The sequence below is a fragment of the Lissotriton vulgaris genome, chromosome 6 (assembly GCF_964263255.1).
Source record: "Lissotriton vulgaris chromosome 6, aLisVul1.2, whole genome shotgun sequence".
In the NCBI taxonomy this organism is placed as follows: domain Eukaryota; kingdom Metazoa; phylum Chordata; class Amphibia; order Caudata; family Salamandridae; genus Lissotriton; species Lissotriton vulgaris.
The window spans coordinates 140,188,525-140,205,147 of record NC_141694.1 but is presented as its reverse complement, the minus strand read 5'-3'; the positions used below and the strand labels follow the sequence as shown (position 1 = coordinate 140,205,147).

At 47.0% G+C, this 16,623-nt stretch overlaps 1 protein-coding gene across 1 annotated transcript in view; it reads left to right on the top strand.

Moving 5' to 3' along the window:
* The window catches only part of LIN9 (lin-9 DREAM MuvB core complex component), a 604,858-nt gene that overhangs the window by 435,930 nt on the left and 152,305 nt on the right, over positions 1–16,623 (top strand). The window contains exon 10 of the mRNA XM_086926178.1: positions 16,335–16,436. Coding sequence (XP_086782304.1) covers positions 16,335–16,436 — 102 coding nt within the window. The remainder of the gene's footprint in view (positions 1–16,334; positions 16,437–16,623) is intronic.

The following is a 16,623-nucleotide window of genomic DNA, read 5'->3' as shown; positions in this document are numbered from 1 at the left end:
GACCGTCCTTCCCCAATCAATCCTCATCAAGCCCATGCTATCTGACTTAGGATGTTCCTCCATAGACGAGGTTGTGGGATTTGGCCCCTTTGGGTACTGAAGGAGGCTTTGGACTACTCCCGAACTGGTGTCCTATGCTAATGCATATTAGAACTGCTAACCTGTCCTCTAAAATCAAATGGCTGCAGAAGATCAAGGGAAACCTGTTCGATATGGGGCTCTGTCATCTGTGGGAAGATCCTATAGGGAAATTATTTCCCAATAAAAATGATTACAAAGAACTCTACTGGGTTATGATTTATAAAAAGACACAGTCGAGGGTGAGCAGTAGCTCACTCACAGGTGTTTTCCTGGAGCACAAGTCAACAATGGAAGCAGAAGCCTACTGGAATTTGATTACGAAACCTGGTGATAGGAAACTTTATCACCAATTCAGAGTAGGCACGCTCCCCTTAAGATCTTTCACGGTATAATGGAATAAGGCCGCAGATATCTACTGCCCTTCGTGTCCATCCCAGGTAGAGTAGATAACCCATGTATTGTTTGTGTGTCCGGCCTATAATGGCCCCCGTCGAAGGTGGCTTAAGCCATTGTGTTCTAATCTAGGTACCAGATAGTGTATGACAGGTTTGCGTGTCTTGGTTTCGAACACACGTCCAGATATTGTAATCGCGATGGAGAAATTTCTTAGCTGGTTTTGGGCACTGAGAAGGAAAAACTTGGAGGCCGGTTGGCAATTGCACACATTATCTGACTGTTAATGGCAAGCAGGCACCCTTTTGGTCAAATTGTGTAGGAAATGGTTTTATAGATGCAATTTTATACTTCGTAATCTAGTCAACATTGTTAGGAAATTCGATAAAGCTGATATAAAATTTTGTATGGAATGTATGTTTTTAGGGAGCTATCTGTTTTATGACATTTTATGACACGTTTATGTTTGTATTGTGTCTTTTATGATTGCAAATTATCAAATAAAGACTAATTGTCTGACTGACTGGCTTATTCATTGCTTATGATTAATACTGAAGATTCTTTTGGAGGAGAGCCACCCTACAACATTTAAGTACAGATATATGACCAGTGAGCTTCTTTTTACATATAGTAACAATGACTTTGTCATCATTCACCCAAAAGAGGGACAAAGTATTTATCTGCCTTACTGTAGCTTAACATTGTAATATGTGAACTCCGATATTCCATATGGATATAGTGCTCAATTAGGTCATGTGTCAATTTAACTTCTAATTTTGCCCTTTGTGCGCAATGCCATACATATTTTTTTAGGAAACTGGTTGTTTCCTATGGATCAGTGAAGAGATGTGATTTTCCTTGCAGGAAGATTCTTAGACTGGCTAGCTATTAACATGGAATGCTGAATATTGTATTTTTTTATGTGTTGTTGACATGGGCAAAACCTTGCAGAGCCTCCTGAACAGGCATTTTGATATTCAAGAATATAGATATTGTCGAACCTTGGCTTGCAGGCTGTGAATGTATTTCTTATGTTGGGGGCCTTGTCCAAGGGGGAGTGGTGGGTGTCCGGTTGGCAGCTTGAGTTCTAGCTGTTAAGAAAGAACAGATCCAGTGCAGAGCAGGTCCTTAGTTGCCAGTCTCATGACAACGCCTGATGGTGATTGGGTGTGAGACGGTTTCAAATTCTGCAGAGAGGTCCAGTAGAATGGGGACTGCAGTGTCTTTGCTGTCAAGGATCATGCACATTTCATCTGTGGCGGCAGTGGGTGGTTTTTTTGTACTTTGGTTGAGGTTGAGTCCAGACTGCGTGAGGTTGCGTAGCTGATCCTTTACTGAGGTGATTGGTGAGGCGTCTGATTCTTTAAGACCTTGGCAGGGTACGGTGGAGGGAGATTGGTCTGTGGTTTGAGGGCTTGGCTGGTTTCTTGACCAGGGCGTAACAATGGTGTTTTTCCAGGTGTCTGGGAATGTGGCTGAGTCAATGGATGCGTTCAGGTTGAGAATTCTGACTCTTAATGCAGCCATATAGCCATCTTGGAGCACAGCTCTCTGATGTCCTCTCGCTCACAGTTAAATTTTACTCAAGAATGTATGGCCATTCTGAAAGGTCATCCTATGTCTTAAAATAGAAGACCTTCTGTTTATGGCGTTAATATGATCCCCATCTGCTCCCTGCAAATGTGATTGTTGCATGTCTTTATCTGGTGGAATCAAATTTATAATTTTCTCCATAAAGGTACACTTGTTGATGATTAAGCAGTACAGAAAACTCCTTCTTGATTATCATCCTTGATGTACAGTCATACATTTTCTAGAGGGTTTAAGAAAAAAATCCTTGTAGACAGCATGCTTCTCCTTCATCGGAGCGTGGTCTGGTACTGTCAGAATCTGAAAGAGACAGATAGATAGATAGATTCCTTACCCTAGAATATCCCCAGGCGTCAGACTGGACCCGGAAACTTTTGCGTAGCAGTACCCTTGCGCGTCGGTAGGTGTCGTCTGCGGCTCCGCGCCCGTCGTCGGCGTCGTGGGCGCCGTGATGTCGGCGGAGTACTTAGACGCCGCCTCCGCGTGCTGACGTCAGTTCTTCTTTTTTCCGCGCCAGCCAGCGCAGATCTGGAAAAAGCAGTAACCCAGTCAATTTTTGACTAACTTTTTTGAGATCATTTTGATCCTTCTCGAAGTCTTGCGACTCCGATCGGTGCCGTAGGGATGCCTGGTTTCCAATATTGTGACGATTGCGACCGCACCATGTCGGTCACGGATCCTCACCACCTGTGCCTGACTTGTCTAGGCGTCGACCACGACGACAAGGCCTGCTCCGACTGCCGGGCCCTTTCTTAGAAAGCCAGGCGGTAGCGGTCCCGCAGGCGACTCTAACTCTGGCAGTCGGCCCCGCGCCGAGTGAGGTCCCGGTCCCACGGGAGGTCGAGGGACAGGTCGCGGGGACGGAGCCACCACAGCTCCGGGAGTCGGCACCACTCCTCCGGGTCGAAGTCGTCGTCAGGTAAGAAGCACAAGAAGTCGAAGAGGCGTCATCGCTCTTCTGACTCCCCCCGATGCTCGCGCGACGCGGCCGGGGGTTCGGATGACACCGCCCACGCGGCTCCTTCGGAGTCGCGGGCGTCCCGTCCCGCCCCGCCCCGCCCCATACCCTCCGGTCCCTGGGCGAGACGCGACGCCGGAGGAGATTGAGCGCTTCCTCATGGCCATGAGGTCCCTTTCTCCTCCGACGGGCTCCGCGGCGCCTCCGGGCCCAGCGGACCCGTCAGGGGCCCCTAGCGGGTCGGGGGCTTCGACGCCGTCTGGTGCTTCGATGCCGCCGGTGCCTTCGGGCCCGGCGCCGCAAGGTCAAGCGGCCTCTGCGCCGCCGGCGTCTTCGGGCCCGGTGCCGCAGGACGCCGCTGGACCTTCCTCGGGCTCTGGATCGTCACCGGTGGACCTTACGACCCCCCCGGTGTCGGTCCGTCTGGTGTCGCCTGCGGCGCCGTCCTCGGGCGGCGCCGCCCCGACTCCTCCTTTGCTCCGGTTCCGGCGTCAGAGCTGCGCCGCTGGGCGCCGCATTCGACGCCGTTTGGAGATTTCCACTTCTATGAACCGGCCCCATTGATTAACGACCCTGAGTATCAGGAGATGGGTGATGAGGAGGATTGGGAGGGGTCTGAAGACCCTCTGACCAGGGAGTGTTAGTCTCAGGAGGACTGGGCAGGAGACCTTGGGGATGCCAGTGGTCTGGACACTTCCCCAGACACTGGCTTTGTCTCACCTCCCACCGTGGCTACGGAGGAGGGGGCAACCTACAGCGTGGTGTTGACGAGGGCTGCCAAGGCCTTGGGCCTTGAGCTCCCCGTCGAGGCGGTGAGGACTAACCTCCTCACAGAGGTCCTTAAACCGCAGTCATGCTCGATGGAGCCTCTGCTGCCGTTTAATGAGGCCTTGACCGACGTTTTTGGGCACCTGGTCCAGGCCCGCTACGGGTTCACCCGTAGATAGGAACGTGGCCAGACGCCACCGCCCGGCCCCTGGTGACTCATGTTTCCTGTCCACCCACCCCACCCCCGAGAGTCTGGTCATCCAGGCCTCCAATTCCCAGACCGCATTCCCGTCTGCTCCGCCGGACAGGTAATCCAAGAGGTATGATAATTATGGCAAGAAAATATTCTCATCCCTTAGTTTGGGACTGCGGTCTTCCAACACCGCATGCCTCTTGGGCCGCTACACCCACTCTCTGTGGGAGACGGTGGCGGAAGTGCTGCCAGAGTGTCCGTTGGAGGTACGGGCCAAGCCCTTGTGGAGGGCCGAGATGCAGCCAGATATTCGATCCGGTGTGGGCTGGATACCACCGACTCGCTGGGCAGAGCAATGGCAACGACGGTGGCAGTGAGACGTCACGCCTGGCTGAGGTCCGCCAACTTTTCGGCATATGTCCAGAACACTCTCATGGACATGCCGTTCGATGGCCGTCGCCTTTTTGGCGACAAGGCAGACCATGCGCTTGAGCGCTTTAAGGACTCCAGGGCTACGGCCAAGTCCCTGGGCCTCTCGGCCCAGCGCCAGCAAACTGCTGCTTTTCGCTCCTTTCGTGGCCAAGGAAGGGGCGTCCCCACACGTGCCGCCAGCCACTCGTCGCAAACACCCAGCGCGGTGGTGGCCGTGGGAACTTCCGGCGAGGTCAGTCCACACCTTCCCCCGCGGCATCCGCCTCTAAACCCTCCTAGTCCGTGCTTTCAGGCCCATGTGACGCCAGTGGGTGGCAGAGTTCGCCATCACCACTCCCACTGGCGCACTATCACGTCGGACAGGTGGGTGCTGCAAATCGTCTGACGGGGCTACACCCTCCCCTTCAAGACGACTCCTCAAGGCATGCCACCGCAACACCACCGAGTATCGGGGGATCACTTGCAGCTTCTGCAGGAGGAAGTTTCGGCCCTCTTGGCCAAGGGGGCCATCGAGCGCGTTCCTGGGCCGGAAGTAGGACGTGGTTGCTACTCCCACTACTTTCTGGTACCCAAGAAGGGAAAAGAGGGCCTACGCCCTATCTTGGACCTACGGAACGTCAACGGCTTCCTCCGGAAGGAGAAGTTCAAGATGCTGACTCTGGCTCAGGTCTTAGCTGCCCTGGACCCAGGAGACTGGATGGTAGCGTTGGACTTGCAGGACACGTATTTCCACATCCCCGTCCTGCCGGCCCACCGGCGTTACCTGCGGTTCACGGTAGGCCAAGAGCACTTTCAGTTTACCGTGCTCCCCTTCGGCCTTACCAGCGCCCCACGGGTGTTCACGAAGGTGATGGCGGTGGTCGCAGCTCATCTGCGCCGGTTAGGGGTCTCAGTCTTCCCCTACCTCGACGACTGGTTGTTGAAGGCGGGCTCGCCCCAGACAGTCGTCCACCGCCTCCAGACTACGGCAGATCTCCTGCACCAGCTGGGGTTCTCCTTCAATGTGCCGAAGTCACACCTGTGTCCCTCTCAGAAGCTCCTTTTCATCGGAGCGGTTCTCGACTCGGCGCAGTTTCGGGTTTACCCACCCGAACAGCGGGTTCGGGATATACAGGCTCCGATTCCAATCTTCCAGCCTTTATCCTGGGTTTCGGTCAGGTTGACGCTAAGGCTTCTGGGGCTGATGGCCTCCTGCATCCTTCTGGTGCATCCCGCCCAGTGGCGGATGCGGGCTCTGCAGTGGGACCTGAAGTTTCAGTGGGCCCAGCATCAGGGCAACCTGTCCGACCATGTCCTGATCTCGGAGGGCACTGCGAGACAGCTGCAGTGGTGGCTCACGGACCGCGATTGGGTCAGCGGCAGATCCCTCTCCCTTCCCCAACCGGAGCACATAGTTGTGACGGACGCGTCCTTCCAGGGCTGGGGAGGCCACATGGGAGAGGCGGAGATCAGAGGCCTCTGGTCTCCGGCGGAGTTCCGGCTCCATATCAACCTTTTGGAGCTGCGGGCGATTCGTCTAGCACTGAAGGCATTCCTCCCGTCTGTCCGAGGGAGTGTAGTGCAGGTGTTCACAGACAACACCACCGCCATGTGGTACTGCAACAAACAGGGCGGGGTGGGGTCGTGGACCCTCTGCCAGGAGGCTCTGCGCCTCTGGCAATGGCTGGAACATCAGGGCGTGACTCTGGTGGTTCAACACCTGGCCGGTTCTCTGAATGCCAGGGCGGATGAACTCAGCCGCCGGTGCATGATGGATCACGAATGGCGTCTGAACTCTGACGTGGCGCAAGGTCTCTTTCTGCAGTGGGGAGAGCCTTGGTTAGATCTATTCGCCACCGAAAAGAACGCGCAATGTCATCCGTTCTGCGCGTTGGAATTTCCAAGGCGGCACTCGCTCGAAGACGCTTTTCGTCGCGAGTGGAGCTGCGGTCTGTTGTACGCCTTTCCGCCTATACCACTTCTGCCCAGAGTGCTGAAGAAGATCAGGCGCGACCGGGCACAAGTCATCCTTGTGGCTCCGGACTGGGCACGAAGATACTGGTATCCCGAGCTACTCAGTATGTCAGTCGATCCCCCGGTTCGTCTGCCTCTTCAGGAGGACCTGCTGTCGCAGCAGCAGGGGACGGTCCTCCACCCGAACCTGTCCAGTCTCCACCTCCATGCTTGGAGATTGAGCGGCGACAGTTGAGACCATTTGACTTGCCTCCTGAAGTTTGCAACATCATTCTGGCAGCCAGGCGTCCCTCCACAAAGTCGGTATACGCCTGCAGGTGGAACAGATTTGTGGCATGGTGCACAGCAAAGGCTGTGGATCCCCTTAATGCCCCTCTTTCTGAGGTTCTCCTCTTTCTTCTTTCTCTTGCCCAGCAGGGCTCTGCTCTGGGCACTATCAAGTGCTACCTTTCTGCTCTTTCAGCCTTTCTGAAGCTACCTGATGAACAAAGAAGGTTAAAGTCCCCTATCGTTAATCGATTCCTGAAAGGCATCACACATACGTTCCCTCCTGTTCCCTTCGTGATGCCTCAGTGGGACTTGAACCTGGTTCTTACGTTTCTGATGTGCACTCCCTTTGAGCCACTTCACAACTGTCCTCTTCGCCTTCTTTCTTTGAAGACTGCCTTCCTGGTAGCCATCACCTCTGCCAGGAGAGTGAGTGAGCTCCAGGCTCTATCCTGTAAGCCTCCTTTCCTTTCAGTCCATCGGGACAAGGTTGTGTTACGGACAAGGCCGTCCTTCCTACCCAAGGTAGTCACGGCCTTCCACATTGGGCAATCTATCACCTTGCCCACATTCTTTGCGACTCCGCATCCCTCGAGAGAAGAAGAGAGGCTCCACCGTCTGGACCCAAAACGTGCGCTCTCATTTTATTTGAATCGCACACGCCAGTTCCGGGTGGATGACCAACTCTTTGTTGGTTACGTGGGCGCTAAGAAAGGGAAAGCGGTGCACAAGTGGACCATCTCGCGGTGGATCATCTTGTGTATCCAGGCGTGTTACTCCTTGGCTAAGAAGGAACCCCCTGTGGGGCTGAGGGCTCATTCCATTCGAGCCACAGCGACTACTACTGCCTTGGGCCGAGGTGTGCCCTTGCAGGACATTTGCCAGGCGGCTATGGGGCTTCACTGCACACGTTTGCACGACATTATTGCCTGGACAGTCAAGTCAGGAGGGATGGCTTCTTTGGCCGTTCCGTCCTCCAGGACTTTCTGGTGTGATTATTGGTTCGCAGACCCACCACCACGGGGTTGGTATTGCTGGGGTATCTATTCTAAGGTAAGGAATCTATCACTAACCTGTCTCTTTCAGATGCACAAGTTATTACTTGTGTAACGATATATCTGTAAGAGACATTAGTTAGTGATAGATTCCTTACCGACTCACCCATCCTCCCCGTTCTGCGAACCGATATCTAGGGTTAAGGTCATCCCCTTTCAGGGCCCTAGTTTCATGCCACCAGTGTTGGTTTTTGGCATGGCTCTGCGCTTCTGGCGCGGAAAAGCTGTGTCCAAGAACTGACGTCAGCACGCGGAGGCGGCGTCGTAAGTACTCCGACGACGTCAGCACGGCGCCCACGACGACGGACCCGGAGCCGCAGACGACGCCTACCGAAGCGCAAGGGTACTGCTACGCAAAATTTTCCGGATCCAGTCTGACGCCTGGGGATATTATAAGGTAAGGAATCTATCACTAACTAATGTCTCTTACAGATATATCGTTACACAAGTAGTAACTTGTGCATTGATGTCTCTTCCTTCTGAGCCTATATATGAGGCATAGGTACAACAATGAGACCTAGAACTTAACCTTTCTCGTAGCCATTACCTCTATCAGTTGATGGGCTTCCAAATTTCTTTGCAGTGGAACCTTCAATGTTTTTTCATAAATAGCGCCGGGACGCCCCTTTGCTGGGGCAGCTGCATGCAGTATAAATTATATTAACATAACATAAAATAACATAAATGCACACCCTTCCTTCTGAAAGATGTCTGATTTTCATATTAATTACACTAAATATCATTACCAATTGCCTTTAGTATTCCTTCCACTCCAGCAAAATTAACCCTTCATCCCTTTGATGTAACAAAAGTCTTACATTTTTACTTGGACAGAACTAAACATCTTTTTTTTTTTTACTTTTGTTTATTGAGATTTTCTTGGAATACAAAGTTACAATTTTATCATCCAGCGAGATAATCATCAATAAAGACAGAAAGAACCATCGAAGCGGCGGTATAGCTATCATCCACAAAAGCAACATTTCCTTAACCGCTTCCGTGCGGCGCGAATTCCCCGCCCATGCTGACTCCGCCTTGCGCAGGCGGAGTCATGACGGAACGGTTCCGTCATCAGCACAGCTCACCCGTAGCTGATGACGGAACCGTTCTGTCATCAGCATGGAAGGGGTTAACGAAAATGCCTCCTTCAAATACAACACGTTTGAATACCTAACTTCTACCATCAAGACGATGGACAACAAAACGCTATACTGCCATCTCGTCTACCATCCACCAGGCAACACCCCCTCATTTAGAGAACACCTCTCCGACTTGATAACACATTGCTTACTCTCAGAATCTAACAACTTAATACTAGGTGACCTCAACCTACATTGGAATGACAAAAATTATTCTCTGATCCAATCCATGAACGAACTTCTACGCAACAATAATCTTATCCAACACTGCACAGAGCAAACCCTAACAGAGGCTCAATCCTGGACGCCACTATAGCCCACGAAGATACTGTCACTATCGACCACATCCTTCCTGTTGACTGGTCAGATCACCACATCATACTATTTCACATGAACCAAATGATCCATTGCTTCCCGCGCACACAACAATCCTTCCATTGGGCGAGAAATCTAGGACGGATCCCCCTTAACCGACCTGGAAGAAAGAGCAAGCTCTCTCCTTCCCACCACCACTCACAACCTTTCTACAACTGAACTTACCTCACATTACGATACAACTATGACTTCCATACTTGACCAAATAGCTCCCTTAAAACAATAGACAAGAACATTCCATCAAGATCTTGGTTCAACACCGACCTAAACTCTGAAAGAAAACATAACGTAATTTTAAGCAAAGGTGCACCACAACGAAAACATGTATAAATTAAAGTATTCTAAACATGTTTTTTTCATATGAAACAGACAAGAATGTTTTTTTTTTTTCAAAAACAGTTTTTTTTCCTTTATTCGCTCCAAAAGTTAAAGGACACAGCCGACGCGTTTCGTCCCTTCGGGGACTTCTTCAGGGCTGTATTACAACAAGACAAAATACATATGAACACATCATTAAAAATTGTAAAGTGTTTGTAAACTCAGCCGAGCTACAAATTATTACATGGTTAAAAAACATACAAGGGCATGTCAATGTAAAAAAGTCTTGGACATATTTACTACAAAATACTCCAAGCTTATAGAACATCAGGTTTAGAGTAATTGTTGAAAGTAACAGTTGCAAAAAAAAACCCTGGCATGATTGTATACATTTTAACAAATTATATCATATGATTCATCTCTTAGGTGCTAAAGAATTCTAGGCATACTGGCCAAATTATTTTATGCATATAGAAATGGAGAGAAAGTATTATGAGCCCATATCATAAACAGACCCAGAACATGGTTAGCAAGAGATTTCTCAAACAAGTTCGGTATTGAAAACAAATGAACACAGAAAGCACGTTTTTTTGAAGTTACAAGACAACCCCTAAGGAAAGCAAGAATCCTAGGGCATTTGAGAGAGTAAAGATGTAGCAAATAAAAAGTGGGAAATGATTCATGGATGACCAACAAAGTGAATGTAAATGGCAAGAGAAATTCATGACCCTAACTGAGGACCTACCAAAAAAATAGATAGTAGAAATCCTTGAGCGCGACGATGTATTGCTGATGAACTAAGGTGGTGAAAAAGGTGACCGGGTCGTGTGTGATCTCAGGAAAACCGGTTCGAGAGCATCGAATGTAAAGTTGGATTTGATAAATCTATCAAAGATAAGCACGAAAAAGGAAACATGACAAGCGGGCCAAAGAAGACCAGGCGGAAGTGTATCAGGTGGTGCAGGTCAAGCATACTTACTGAACGTTATTTTGTTACTGTTGATAAGGGGACCCAAAATTTCATAGGACTGGCATTCGTTAGTTGATTTAAAGCTATTTGAAAGGATATTTGAAAAAATATTTAAGAGGAGTTTATTTACATTGTTAATACAAGACTTATAAAAATGACTATTTATAGTCCTGTCCATAATCTATTCCTAGGTGTATTTTATCTATAGCGTTGATTTTAATAATGGTCATTTATATATACCCATTCTCACATATAGTACAATCACAAAAGTAATCATCATCATCAAAAAATGTGTGGTCACCGAGGTGTTCTTGAAACGGCAAAAATATGTAATTAATCGAAACCTCAGAAGCATCGCTAGAGGGAGCCCCAAAGACCTCTTGTTGGCCTAAAATATTATAAAATGGGAGAATTGAAAAGCTCGCACTTACATCCAGATGCGTGTTTTATAATCCAGCATCCAAGGGAATCAATTCCTAAAAGGGTTACGTCAAGTATATAGTGATGCTGAAATACAAACCACAAAAAAAGAGTTAAGAATCACATAACCCCTGTGTATATTCCCAACCGTAGCCATATCAAGGCGAAAGGGTAGCACAGTTTATTAGAGAAACACACGTATTACCTTGGCCCTTAATTTAGTGACTCCTGTCGGCAATACTTCTGTGAGTTGTTTTATGTATTTTAGTAGCTTCTCGTTATAAAAATACGGCAGTCCGTATTAGCTCAGATCCGGCGGCCGACTCTAAATGAGAAACAAAATTGTCTCGGTATCTTACAAGATTCAACACCCAAATAATGTCGATTTGAAGATAATTAAGTCTAAATAAGGGGCTTGAGTTTCTGACTTGCATATGTCCAGTGTCAAGTATTGGAATAGATGCAACAGCACACAGTGGGCATGCTATAATTATATTGTCCCAATCGCCCCCTCATCTCTTCTGTCCTCAGTATGTGGCTTATGCCGGGGAATAGATACAAAAGCACAAGTGGGCATGCTGTCATTCTCTTGTCCAAATCGCCCCTCTCCTGTCCTGAGTATGTGGCTTATGACGGGGAAAATACATATATTTTAACTTGCCTCCTCGTTTTTTATTGTATTGTTTACTTTTTTGGTATGTATTTACATATATATCCATGTCCGTACCCTGTATATTCTGCCCTCAAACACTAAGCCTGGGCGAGAGGAGTGTTTGTGTACCAACCCCCCTAATTTAATACATTACTTAGCTTAGTCTGGGTTTAAGAGTGGGGCTTAAGATGCCATAATTCACTTCCCAAATGTTGTGAATACAACACTAAACCTGGGAAGGGAGAATATTTGTTTACCAAGTCCACCCCGACTAAATAGGTCCAGGAGTCTCCTTGGTACACCCGTTGCATTAGCATAATTACTCACCGCCAAGCACGAGATATTCGAAATGGGTCCGTGGTCCCCTTCCCGTCGTATCCAGTTCGTATAGAGCCTGATAGGGAGTAAATGAAGGCTATGGCGGTTTTTATATCTAAATTAATTGAAAAAGTTAAAACACCTGTGAAACGCAAAATGATTAACCGAGTAAAGATGGACCGGTTCCGGATGACAGGCGGTCGCCATATTGTAATGTATACCGCCGTCATCTGTTGCCTTATAAATTTTAGCTACAGATCGCATATTTTCTATTTAAAACGCCCTCAAGAACGGAGACTATTGGTAGCTATGATAAAGAAAACAACTAAGAGCTGCAGAAAGACTCTGGCTGAACAACCCGTCCACTTCCCATCTTGCCCAACTCAAAACTAAACACAGAGCAAATATCAAAAACACATCAAGAATTAAAAAACTTCCTCCTTCTGTGGTGCACTAAACAATGCTAAAAACGTCCCAAAGAACTCTTCAACCTCATTAGACAACCATCCAAGCCACCCCTGCCCCCCAACCTCAGTACAGGCTTCCAAAGAACTGTGTGACCAATTTGCCACTTTCTTTAACGATAAAATCACCAAAATAGAGCTCTCCCACGATGTCCACCCCTGACCACCCAGCGACAACCTAACACCCTGCAAAGAAGAAAACACATCCAGGCACCCCTCTAACAACTGGAAGTCATTCAATCTCATCTACAAATCTGAAATCATTGAATTGATTTCCAGTTCCAGACCCTCGTCTCACATTGCGGACCCTATCTCTGATCAACTGGCCAAGAAGCTCAAACTCACCCTAGCCCGCTCTGGACCAAGATCATAAATCGCTCCCTGAGAATCGAAGTCATGCTGGATTGTCTAAAAATCGGCCAAGTCACGCCACTACAAAAAAAACTGGCTCTGACCCGAAGTATCTCAACCACTTCTGCCCATCTCCAACCTCCAGTTCCTGCCAAAATCCTGGAAAAAATGTGTTCTCCTTCAATTCTACCAACATACTGATAATAGCAACCTTCTAAACTCTCACCAATCGGGCTTCAGGAAAGGATGCAGCACAGAGACCGCGATCCTGAATGTCATAGATGAGGTCTATAATTCATTAGACACGGACCAATGCGGTCTACTCCTACTCGTGGACCTGTCTGCAGCCTACGACACTGTTGACCACAAACTGCTCATAAATGTACTCCAAGAAAGGGTTGGAGCAGAAGAGGTGGTCTTACAATTGTTTACCTCCTTTCTGCAGAACCGCTCGCAAAGATTAAAAATTAAAAACTTCAAGTCCGAACCTACTCCCCATAAGCAGGGCTATCCCTCAAGGATCAGTTCTCTCCCCAGCACTGTTCAACATATATATGGAGACCCTCACCTCCATACTCAAAAAAGCCAACATCCCCTTCCAACTCTATGGGGACAACACCCAGATCTGCTTATAAACCTCCTCCATTGGCGACTTTCAGAGACTGAAAGACGCTCCAAGAGAAGTTCAACACTGGCTATCCCGTAACCACCTGAAACTCAATCAAGATAAGACGGAAATCCTTCTCATATCCAACATATCCAACCAAGAGCAGACCCCCAAGTCACAGAGTGTTTAAAGTCCATTGACGCTCTCAACTGCAATCTCACAATGGCCGACTCCGTAAAATCACTGGGAATCACTCTGGACCCAAAATTAGAAATGGTCAAACATATCAAGAACACCACTAAGAGCACATTCCTCAACCTAAAACTACTCGACAAAATAACCCCCCCGCCCCCTTCAACAACCTGAAACTGGCTACACAATCCCTGGTTCTATTCAGACTTGACTACGGAAACGCAACCCTCACAAGCACTGGAAAATCTTACTTAGCTCCCCTCAGATCAACTCTAAATGCAGCAGCAAGGATGGTCACTGGAGTAAAGAAATATGAACACATCTCTCCCTCTCTGAGACCTAAAATGACTCCCAATCGAAATGCGTGCCAACTTCAGAACTGCCCGTCTCACACACAAAGCTCTGCACACTGGCAAACCTGCCTACTTGGCCGCCAAACTCAAGAAGGGAGGTCAGACAAGGATTCTCAGAAGTACCAACTATCTACTTTTCATTCCTCCGAAAGCTCGCAAACAAAAAACCCTATCTCGCTCCTTCTCTGGAAATGCACCTAAAATTGATAAGAAGGCATCTACAGCACCCACTCGCTCCTTTGTCCCCCGCCCTGAACAGGGAAACAAAGAAGTTTCCTATCTTATAAGTAGGTATCCTGTTTTAGGTTTAAACCTATAATAACTGATAAAACCCCATCTAAAGGAAAATAGCCCTCACCCGTGTAAACTTATAAACACTGAAAAAACCCCTTTGGCAACCACAAACTAAATGGCATTCAAAAAAAGGAAAACATGATTGAAAGTCATTTTTATTTCGTCCTGGAGCAGCCAATACAGTTTTGTTGTTTAGGGATGTCACTAAAATATTGTTTCTTCTTCCTTCTGCTTTTTTCAAGTTTGTGGTCTGTGGCCTAAAGATGCAGGGTTTAGAAGCATGTTTAGCTCTAATTTAATTATCTTAGAAACTGTAGAGCATCAGGAAATATCAAAATCACATTTGATACTTTGGCTACGTTGGATTCCTTCATGGATAGGTAAAATGGCTGGTTTCATGAGAATCTTTACCATAGGTTCCATTACATTTACCCACAGGCAGAGAATGGTTAAAACCCTTTGATACATCAGCCCCCTTTTCTAGTCAGTCATTATTGATAGGTGAATTGCCAAACACCCCAGGCTTTAAACATTCAGTACAAGGTGTAGTGACGGGTATATGTGAAAAGAGTGCTGCACCAAGCATCTGGGATAGTGGTGAAAAACATGACATCAGACATTTGGAAAACATGGAACGCAGTGTCACTTGAAATGCTGCTGCAAAAAGTTTTTATCAAGTTCAACAAAGATTGGAGTGACATGGTTTGTTTTTGTAGTAATTCAGATACGTAAATGACAAAGCTGTGTGAAGACCTGTCAATATCGATACCTGAGCTGAAGTGCTTCCCTGTAAGAGATCTTTGCCACTTGCTGGATGGCTTGCTGAAAGCGTCTTTACAATTTTAATTGTTAATGGAAAATGCTGTTGACTTTGTAGTCCATTCTGGTGCACTGTTACATTATGTGCAGTAACTAAAATGCAAATATTTCTCATATTGTGCTTTGTGTGGCATCAAAGAAAGTCATCCCAACTGTGTCTTTTAGCTGGTGGTTCTTAGTCCTAGAGGCAATGAATTCTTTATTATCCACGTGGTGACCGTTTACAGAATATTTGCTCAGTGACGATGCCAAAGGCAATAAATGTGAGGATTTTTGGTCTCATATTGATGATGCATAGAAATGTCCCTTCACCATCCATTGCATTTGAAGTCATTTAAGCTTTACTGAGGTACACTGCACAAGTTCTAGATCCCTTCTGTAAAGGGGAATTTTCTCAGGACTTTGAAAAGTACTTCTTCATTTTTGACCGCTTCAATAATGAAGGGCATATGAGCCCAGTTTAACGCATATGTTGCAGAACCTGTTCCAGAGAATCACAATCTTCATGTGCACCTGTATTGGCATGGCCAGAGTTAGCAAATTGTGTACTGACTGTTTTGGCATTGCCCGTCTCCAATGCCAATGTTGAAAGGGCTTTTTAACAGATTAATGTTTACATGGGAATGAAAGACCAAGCGTACAAAACCAAAGACTCACTAAAAAAAGTATTGTATGGTGTACTACAATAAGTTTGATTTGTGGCAGGATCTGTTTTGGCCTATGTGTAGGGTTTTTATTAGGGGCGTCATTCTTGCTTTTTTTTTTTCATTATTTAACTTTTTATAGAGCGGTGTTTTCAACTAAGTGTACTGTGTATAGAATATTTTCTAAAAAAGACCACTCTTGTCTTATTTATTTTCTATTTATTTGGATAATTGGAAAACATTTTTTTTAACATAGTTTTTTTCTTGTGATCTTGCATATATGTGGCAATTGTCTACCTTTTAGAATTTCATAGATCATGCTCACGGGAAGAACCTAGGAGTAAGTAAGTAACCTTTCCGTCCGTTGGTCATAGAGTACCTGGTCAGGCAGTGGCTACTGTCTATTTTACGAGAGGGAGGCGTATACTACAATTACCTCCCTTGTACCAGCTGTGGCTGCAGGATACTTTTTTTCCCTGAGGAAATATTCAACTGTTGCCTGTGTGGTGCCTCCTCGTGTGAGAAACGTTTTCAGTGTTAATGATTATTCTGTACATGTTCTATTACTGAAGTTTAAGAAAACCTTTTTACTATACAAATGTTAAAATGACTGATGACTGATATTTACAATACTTGCTTTTATTGTGCGCTTATAGAGAATCTAGAGTTATTGCTTGAACTGAACACAGGAAAAAAAGTTGTATAAGTCTTGCTTTCTTCTTGTGTAGGACAGTGACCCTTTATTAGGGCAGTCTCCATGGAAACATCCAGCTACTACTTCAGACAGTGAAACGATAGGTGGTTTTCCAGTAGAGTTTCTTATCCAGGTGGTGAGTGTTAATAAGTTACATTAAATAAACAGTCATTGTAAAGTGGATTCTTGCTCTTCTAGTTAATTTGTGGGTTTTTTGGCTTCTTTTTGTTTTCCAAAATACGGATTGTTTTTCAGTGTCACGAAGGCACCATGCAATGTAGACTGTCCAACTGCCCATTGTTTCTCCATGCTGCTGGAAATAA